The 9,646-nt window shown below is 47.7% G+C and overlaps 1 protein-coding gene across 13 annotated transcripts in view; it reads right to left on the bottom strand.

The window, feature by feature from the left end:
• RGS8 (regulator of G protein signaling 8) overlaps positions 1 to 3,251 on the bottom strand; it is a 30,581-nt gene extending 27,330 nt beyond the window's left edge. Inside the window, exons 1-3 of one of the 13 annotated variants that reach the window (XM_067728849.1) lie at positions 3,127 to 3,186; positions 1,919 to 1,991; positions 415 to 562 (exon numbers count right to left, since the gene is read on the bottom strand). Coding sequence is in view for 5 of the 13 variants with exons in the window: in XM_067728855.1 (XP_067584956.1) it covers positions 1,919 to 1,938 (20 nt within the window). In the remaining 8 variants the exon portion in view is untranslated. Of the gene's footprint in view, positions 1 to 414; positions 563 to 1,918; positions 2,612 to 3,126 lie in introns of those variants that run through there. The other 12 variants (XM_067728846.1, XM_067728845.1, XM_067728847.1 and 9 more) reach the window with 12 other exon arrangements.
• Positions 3,252 to 9,646: the final 6,395 nt, after the last annotated feature.

The following is a 9,646-nucleotide window of genomic DNA, read 5'->3' on the forward strand; positions in this document are numbered from 1 at the left end:
AAAATCAAAGAATCTGCTGTAAGAGCGGGCCCCCTCTCTTATCTGACTGCACTACAAGTCCTCGCAGGTGACTTTCTGCCAACGGAATACCTCCCCCGCCCCCCCACACACACACCCGTTCCCCACGAATGTCTGCTGGTCCTGAGCAAGGGTGACCAACCGGGGGTGAACAAGGACCAGTTGTTGGGTGGCTTCACATTGCTGCCTGTTGGTCAGGAGGTCCTGCTTCCCCAGCCACTGGCCATCAGCGTAAAGTGGGACACGAGCCCCCGGGGAGGAAAGCACAGGCGTGGCAAGCCAAAAATTACAGTTCTCTGTGTCTTACTCGAGTGGGACCCAAGTGACCAGCCAGCCCTGGGTGGGGGCGGAGTGGTCAGCACTTGCTCCAGAATCCTTTGATTGGCTGCTTCTCACCTCCCTCCAAGGGAACGTGTCCCAGAGGTGGGAGTGCCGGTGCCTGGGGAGGGCGTGAGCGGGAGGAAGGTTGGAAGAACTCCAAGGGAGGCTTGTCACGCACTGTCACCACTCAGGTTTGCTCCTTTGCGGGGATCACAGGCACAGGCTGAAGAAATGAATATGCAAGTCACTCTTTCCTGCCCATATGGAGGCTGCCTGACCTTCCACATTCTGCAGACTGGCCTGTTCCCGACCCGAAGCAGGAAGGGCATCGGGGAAAGGGGGTCTTGAGGTGGAGGCCTGATAGACTAATAATCTGTCTCTCCTGAGGGTCCCATTCTCAGAGCATCAAACCCTTTGTTCCCACAGAAGAAACTGATAGGAAGAAACACATGAGGAGAGCAGCCCATCAATAAAGGGTTCCCCTGGGGAACCGTGACACCAAACATAGAATCTATTTTAAAAGAAACTTAATTTAGATAGATCAGGTTCCCACATGATCTATGCAGGTGACATTATTTTGATATTACCTAGAACATTTCACAAATACTTTTGAAGAAAACCTCCTCTAATAATACTATAATCAATCAAATTAAAAGATTGCTTTGTTAAAACTGGGAAAAAAAATTTAGTTAGACTTCGTGTAAAGGCTCATCTCTGGGAGACCGAGCCAGGGCTGTGTTCCCTGACAGCGAGGACATTTCCTCAATCTTCGTCCTAACCGTGCGTACACCTGCTTGCCCAGAAGTCGGGAAATCAAAGCCCTTTACAGCTGTAAGGGTCTCTAGAAATCATTGTTTGGGGTATCTTAGCCTCGTTTTCTCTGACCTGTGGGATATAGCCCCAGAGGAGGGGGAAGCCTCCTCTATTACCTTGGGGCTCAGCAGAACCAGGGGCTACCACCCACATTCACAGCAGGCAAGGTCACCTGGGGCAGTTATCACCTGGTCTCCTGTCACTGCCTTGTCGCTTTTCCCATCCCACTGCTAGTCCGCGCTGGCTTCCCAGAGCTGCTGAGATGTCTGCCTCTCTCTCTTCCAAACCCAGCACTGGCCATCAATGCCCCTCAGCCCTTCCACCACCCCTTATATTAACTTAGAGTCGATTAAGTAAGAATCTGCAAGATACTCTGACCCCACCTTTCTCATTCATCCCAGCACCTAGGGGCTCTTATCCCATTTGGCCCTCGACTTCTAGGGGACAGAGTTCGGGGTTACTCAGAGCCCAGGAAGGCAGAGGGCATGCTGGCACCATGCTACCTGTGCCCTAATAAGTGGGCATCAAGTTACAGGTGACTCTGGGGCAGACAGGATGGGACATATTGGAAAGCGAGGATACGCAAGGGAAAAAAATGGTTAAAAGCAAAGAGCAAAGATTGATAAAGAGGGGAAGAGAAACTAAGAGCCTCAGCGGGAAGAAAGCAATCAATATGCATGGAGAGACAGGTTAATTAAATATGGATAATGCAATCAGCCCACACGGGCACCCGGAGAGAAAAGAGAGAAGCCAAAGCAACACTCACCGTCTTTGACCAGTCCTCATGGCCTGCGGGTCTTTGCCAACGGGATAGTCAGAAAGGTTGCGGGTAAGGAGCTCTGGGGAAAGAGTAGATCTTTCTCTTAGCAATCAAATCCTTGGCGGGTGAAGGGCATGTGTGCATGAACACAGAGGCACACTTGCACACGCACACACACACGCACACAAACACACATATTCACATTGCATACGTGCACAGCACACCTCCCACCACTTGAGCCGGGCAGCAAGCGGCCCCACCGAAAGCTCTTCTCTCTGCTTGTCACATTCGGTAAATACTGAAGCAGCCTACACCCAGCGGGCGGCGGCTCAGCTCCCAGGCACAGTCTGCACGCCCATCCTCATTGGCAGGATACAGGAGGTGCCCCTGAGCAGAGCTCGCCTGGCACTCCTCCCGCACTTTCGTCTTCAGCCTCACTAAGTGCTTCCCTGCTCCTCTGGCCGTAGCTCAGCAGCTCAGGGGGAAGTCCCCACAGCCCAGAGCTGCCCTCCTCTGCACCCAGAGGCTGCCCAGGGGGCAACGAAGCCAGAGGTATTAACTCTTTCCCGCCACCAGTACGCTGAACATCAAGGGTCCAGGGGGCCTCTTCTCATAAGCTCTGCTGCCGGCTGAAGGCTGGCTGCTGCTCAGGGAGCAGGGAGGATAAAGATCTTGCCTCAGACAGCTGCTGACAGAAGAAGCCAAGCCGAATCAGATCTCCTAATGAACCAGGAGGAGGGGGCTGTCTTGTTGGGTGTGACGTGATGTGATAAATGCAGACAGCAAGAAAGCCACGGGGCAGGTCACACATACAGATTCCACCCCCTTCCTCCCCATGTCTATTGTGCTGCGCTACCGAGCCAGACCACACAGCCCTGAAATTACCCCGCTCTGCCACATCTCAGCTGTCCCTCTCACTCTGCAGTGGCACTCCTCTCCCAGCCCGGCCCGCTCCCCAGCACCCACCACACCACTCCTCACTTCTTAATGAGAAATCTCCACCTCCCCAGACACATGTATTTCCACATCGATGCTCCTGCCTCTCACCTGGGTTTCCCTACAATGGAAATGCACCTCTCTCCCTCATCCATCACCTAGCAACTTCCCCCTACCTGCATTTGTTACGGAATGAGACTTTTCCCTTTGTTCTGCCCAATCTGCACGTTATCTCTATTTTTCTGTCTTCTGTAGTTTTTTCTTCCAAATCACCTTACCCACATGGATCTTCACACTGCCCGGTTCAGTTCCAGAAGGAGGACTCTCTCTTCCTGCTTGCCCTAGTACAGTGGTTCTCCAAGTGTGGTCCCTGGACCGGCAGCGTCAGCCTCACCCGGGAATGTGTTAGAAATGTAAAGTCTCAGGCCCCACCCCCAGACCTACAGAATTGGAAACTCTGGGGATGGGTTCAGCCTTCCGGGTGATCCCAATGCATGCTAAAGTTTACAAACCGCTGCCCTGCGATAAAGCTTACCTACCTTCTCCCCATTCCGCTGTAGGTCTCTAAGACACAGCCTCTTGCTCCCGCCCAGGACCTAGCTCCAAAGGTACCTAGACTTTGCGGCAAATCATTTCTGAAACCCAGAAGGCAGCATTTGCTAAAGGCAGCAGACATCTCTATGGAAAGTGATGCTTTTCTAATAAAGATACTAGATTCCATTTGTTGAACCTTTTACAATGTAGAAAGCATTGTCATGTATTGTCACTGGACAGCCCCATGCCATAGTCAGAGAGAGTATTATTATCCCTGTGTCACAGATCAGAGAACTGAGGGTAGAAAAGGTGACCTGCCTTTTTCAAAGTGACACAACACGTCAGAGGCAGCTCAAGGACCAGAATTTGTTTTCTTATGACTCTTAGAGCAGAGCTTTTCCTACTATGTCACACCTGGACCCAGTCTTTCCTGGCAGACCTATTGGTGCATAGCCTGTACTCTCACAGTGCGCTGATTCTGCTGCAAGCACACATTGCCTGAAGACAGGAGGAAATAAAAATTCTGATGCTGCCTCTACAGTCACTCATTGTCTCTCTCTGAAAATGTCCACGGTGCCCCTCTGTTAGGCAAAAGGAGCTTAGCGTTATAAAAGGAGATGCGAAAGAAATGTTTTCCATTCCTCAGAATTCCTGTCTTGAACGCTGAGGTTAGCTGGGGTTTAGAATTAAAGCATAAAGAGACTCCTTCACTTCTGGGCATTTTCCTGGTGTACTGCACCATAAGGAAGAGGTACACAGATAAACTGGAGAATAAAAGCCCACTGGTAACCACTTCGCTAATCCAAGATAAGCTTATATTATAAGGTGGGTCCCCCCTGGATTCCCTGCCCAGGGCCAATGTTTAATGAGCACTTAGTACGTGCCAGACACTGTGCTAAACATCGCACTTCATTATCTTATTTAACTCGCACAACAAACCTACAAGGCCAGCATCTTTATCATCCCTACTTTACAGATGGGAAAAGAGACAAGTCATTTATAAGTGGTAGAGCTGGTGTCCGATACCAAACTCCATACCTCCAGCCTCTGTTCCACCTCTCGCCTTAACACAAAGGCAGCATCATCGTGGGACCTCTACCGGCACTGAAATGATAGGATGAGGGACTCTTCCAAGTCTTAAGCTGCCCAGTCCTGTATCCAGGATTTTAAAGGCACCAAGGAGACAGAGCAGGGCTGCAGATGGGCCCAAGTCTCAAGCGGAAGCTGCTTAATATTAACCAGGAAGTCCATAAGCCAACCCAAATGTTTAAGGAAAGATATCATCATGAATAAAGCTTTAAAAGAAAGAACAGGGCTTCCCTGGTGGCGCAGTGGTTGAGAGTCCGCCTGCCAATGCAGGGGACCTGGATTCGTGCCCCGGTCCGGGAAGATCCCACATGCCGCGGAGCGGCTGGGCCCATGAGCCATGGCCGCTGAGCCTGCGCGTCTGGAGCCTGTGCTCCGCAATGGGACAGGCCACAACAGTGAGAGGCCCGTGTACAGCCAAAAAAAAAAAAAAAAAAAAAGAAAGAACAGGAATATAAAGAGCAGAGGGTTGAGAGTGTGTGTGGACATGCCTCTAGCATGAGTAAAAAGAAAATTAAAAGCATTCCAAACTTTTTTTTTTTTACCCAAACTCTCCTAAACACCAAGGTGTAAGCACACAGCACCCAGTTTGAGCAGTACAGACCTAGTACAGGCCCCTCTCAAGGGAGGACTCTAACTTAATCTTCCTTCCTATAGAGGCAGGTACATAAAGAACACCTGGGGTCGGGGAGGGGCGTGGAATTAAGCCGGACCAAAGGGGTCCTGGCATGGTCTTCTGGCATGCCATCCTGGCATGGTCTTCTTTCCTGAAGGAGAGAGGCAGGAAAAGGCAAGCAGGTTGGAGGGCTAATGAGAAAGGCACTCGCTATTTGGACTCTGGTCCAGGGATGCAGAGCTCTGGATCCTTCTCTGGTTACTGCTCCTGAGTTGCTGGCTGAAGACTGGGCGCAGAACATTGCCGCTGTTCGAGACACATGGTTTTTCCCAGGAAAACAGTCATGATAAGCCCTGCTCTGGCATCACGGGCTGCCCTGTACCTTGTTGCTTATCCCCCTCTGCTTTTACTCTGGGACACCCAGTCCTCTCAGGCACCGGCCACGGCTTCTCTCCAGAATCAGTGCTTTGGTCCTGCCTCTCTTGAGCTGCACGCTGCATTTCCAGAGGTCTTCTAGACAGCCCCACCCCTCTCAGACCCCACAGACTCGACTGCCCCCAAAACAACCACCTTCCCCTCCAAGTGTTCATGACGTCACTCTGTTCCAGCCCCTCAGGGTAACAAGTGCAGGTATTTTGGGTTTCTTTTCCTCCATTCCCCTTGCTGAATTTTTTTTTTTTTGCGGTACACGGGCCTCTCACTGTTGTGGCCTCTCCCGCTGCGGAGCACAGGCTCCGGACGCGCAGGCTCAGCGGCCATGGCTCATGGGCCCAGCCGCTCCACGGCATGTGGGATCTTCCCAGACTGGGGCACGAACCCGCGTCCCCTGCATCAGCAGGCGGACTCTCAACCACTGCGCCACCAGGGAAGCCCTGAATTGGTTTTTAAACCTTGTCATTGTATTTCTGATATATTTCTCAGTTTCATCCTCTCCCATCCATTGACACTGCCATGTCAGAGGTTATCAGCACCCAGTACAATGCATGCCCTTCCACCCACTCCTCACGAGCTGATCTTCCTGCCCCCGTTTCATCACCCCCATTCCCCACAAACGTCCTGGTACACTCCACTTCCATGAGAGTTGCCCACTGAATAGATACCATAAAGCAGGTCATCAGTATAATAGTCTTTGATGGGCTCCGTTGTAGCTCTCTGTCCGGCCTGATGGTCCAATAATTTGGTCTCATTTACCTATCCAGTCTCATATCCCATTGTATACACACACGTGTGCGTGCACACACACACACACACAGAGAGAACATACGCATGCACGCAAGCACACACCTGATTCCTCTGCTGGTCTCTCTGCCCCGAATGTCCCCACCCTGGGCCTGCTTCTTAACTCCTAGCTCCTTCTCAAAACCCAATACCTCCAAGCTAAAATTTCTCCTTTCCAAAGCTTTTCCAGAACTTCCTCAATCAGGAGGAATCCCCCCATCCCAACACCACCGCTGTGCTGTGTGATTCTCTGACAGCCTGCATCACAGCCTGTAGTTTATCCTTGTGATTTATGTTTTCAGATGCTCCCAAATGACTGTGTGCTCCGCACAGACAGGCTCTCTGACTTACTCCCCTTGCTATAAATTCTCATTGCCTTGTATGGAGCAGGTGTTTAATAAATGTCAGCTGTATTTGATTTTGAGTGCATGAGAAAATGTGGAAAATCACCAAGGATTCCTTATGGCAGAAACACACCAGACTTCTGCAGTCTCCAGGTCAAGAAGGAAGTCAGTCTAATGCTAATGACACCCAGGGGCAGCAGCACAGGTACCTACAGCATCTGCAAACTATTGTTCCCAACAGCCTGGTCAGGGCAGAGTGGAATTAATCAAGAGCAAAAGGACACCTGCCATTGTCACACAGGCCACAGAAATGTAATTACATTGAAGATAAAGGGAATTATAGCCTGCAGTATAATATTTTTAAAAGCCACGACAGTGGAAGAGGAGGTTTATTGCCAAATGCCCCCTGTGTGCTTATTTAATCAACATACCACCTAGGATAGGACCACATTAAAAGCTTTTTTAAAAAGTCATTTTGATATTAGATTTGAATTCTGGTGAGCATGCTAAAGCTTTTCCACAAATCTTTTAAAAGCAATTTCCAGTTTGTAGCTTCCTAGTAACAGTAGAAACATGAATCAACATATGCCACATTGATTTGGGGTTTCCATGGAGACTGGAAGGACACAGGGAAAGGAAGGACAGAAAGAGGCCACTTGGCCCAAAATTCTGCTAAAAAAATGCATCTCGATTCCATTCCTCTGAGCATTAGCAGCCTCATTTCCTGTTCATCAGTTCAAGCATCCAGATATTTAATTTGTAATAAGCCTGCTTGACTTCGCACAAGGAACATCAGAGGGGACGTGGAAAAAAGTAGCAGCCAAAGGTGTGGGCCCATGAGATTTGCAAAGAGGACCCGAGAAGCACGGGTTGTGGAGTCAGAAGAAAGGGCCTCTGGTCCTAACTCTGCCATTAACTAGCTCCGTGATACTAACTGCCCTTACTAGCTGCCTGATTACTAACATAATCAAAAGCTTTGCATTTATTTCCATTTCCTCATCTGTAAAACACAAATTAACACACCTGCCCTATTTTTCAAGATGGTTAAAAGAAAGAAAAGAGACAGTCTGTGGGAAGGAAAATGCTCTGCAAATTCCAGCACACTGTACCCTGTTATTATATTTAGTGATGTTCTGAGCTTCTCTTTAAATGGAATTTTGCCAGTGAGCAAGTGTATGCAAAACAAGATTGATGACTTAGTAGACTGACCTGGAAAGAAAGAACAGTGGGTTTGACAGCCCGGAGTTTCCATCCCCACTCCTTGATTTTCCAGATCTGTAACTGTGGGCAAGTTACTCTCCCTCTCTTGAATGTTATTTTCATCATGTCATCGGCTTGTTATAAGGATTGTAACGATCCTTATACCAATGTCATCGGCTTGTTATAAGGCTTATAATGATCCTTATACCAATGTCATCAGCTTGTTATAAGGATTAAATTAGATAATGTCATCGAGTTTAGCACAATGTTTGACAAATGGCAAATGACTGTGAGCCACTATTATTAGCCGTACCAACTGTCTCATCATCTGTAAAATGGGAATTAGAATTCCTACTGCTTCCCTACTTTACAAAGAGGATTACTTCGACGATACCTGCTCAGCTATTTGATAAGCTGTTTGGGAAAACACACCAAATAAATAGATGTTATTATTTAAAGATTAACGTTTGCCACCCGCTAATCTAGGTGACAGCAAAAAGTGTATGAAACACATCTGTAAGGATTCTCAACCTTGGTGGATCGTGGGTTACATAAGTCTCTATTACTTTTTTCCTTTTCTTTTGTTCCTCTTGCGCCTTCATGTGTCTCCTTACCGCTCCCTGCACCTTTTCTTCTTTCTAGCCTCTTTTCTTTATTGATTATTTTTATACTTCTCCTTCTAAGTGTGTCTAGAGGAACTTTACAATGAAACTTTGGAGGCTTTGGTGTCTAAACTGCAATTGTGCCTTGGATCTAAAATTAAATGGCAGACCGACACTGGGGGAAATTACATGAAATCAGGAGATATTGTAGGATAACAGGGCTATCTCTCAGACAATGGTCATCGGTGGTAAAAAAAAAAAAAAAAATCTTAAGAAGCACATCAACCTAATGTAGTATATGGAATTTAATTTGCATCCTGATTCGTATTAAAACCATAAAAATATAATGAGACAAGTATGGAAATGTGAGCCCTGATTAGATATTGTCATTAGTGTGATATTGATATTGAGACTTTTTTTCCTTAAGCAACCTTCTTCTTTAGAAATACACTTGGAAATATTTAGCATTGAAATGATATGCTATCTGGGAACTGCTTCAAAATCATCTAGGGTGGGGACTGCAAGGGGGTCGAAGCTGAGTGGTAGGTGCAGAGGGGATCATTGTCCTATTTTCTTGACTCGTGTATATTTGATATTATGCATAAAAAATGTTTTAAGTAGTGTGACCAGTAACAATATGTGCTGTAGTAAAATGAGCATACCATGTGTAAACTATTAGTGCAAGGAAATCAAAATACGGAAGAAAAGTGCAATTTAAATGGGAATTGACTTCCTGTATATTTTCCATTGTAAATTTTCTTCCCCATAAATAAATCAATTTTCCAAAAAAACTATTATTTGACTCCTAGGAAGTAGGTGCCAAAATTCATCGAGGTTAGAGTGGGTATAACTCTTAGCTATCACCTACAGAAACTAAACTTTAAAGACTTTGCCCAAAGTCACGTTTCTTAGAGTCATAGCCAGGACTCAAGCCCAGAGCTGCTGGGGCAGAATCCAGCTACCTCCTTTCTTCCTGCTGCTGACCTGCTCACCTACACACCCAGAATCCAGGAGGGCAGTAAGTCAATCTCAGCTGAGGATGCAAAGGATGATCTGTTCGCTTACCTCCCCAACACTTCTCTGTCCTTATTATGACCTCAGCCTTAAACAGCGAACTCAGTTTTTACAAATCAGCTTCCCAGTGGCCAGCTGACTTCTGTAAAGGCAGCTGAAGGGCAGGAAGCCACAGTACAGAGAG

This window comes from Pseudorca crassidens, chromosome 2 (assembly GCF_039906515.1).
Source record: "Pseudorca crassidens isolate mPseCra1 chromosome 2, mPseCra1.hap1, whole genome shotgun sequence".
NCBI lineage: Eukaryota > Metazoa > Chordata > Mammalia > Artiodactyla > Delphinidae > Pseudorca > Pseudorca crassidens.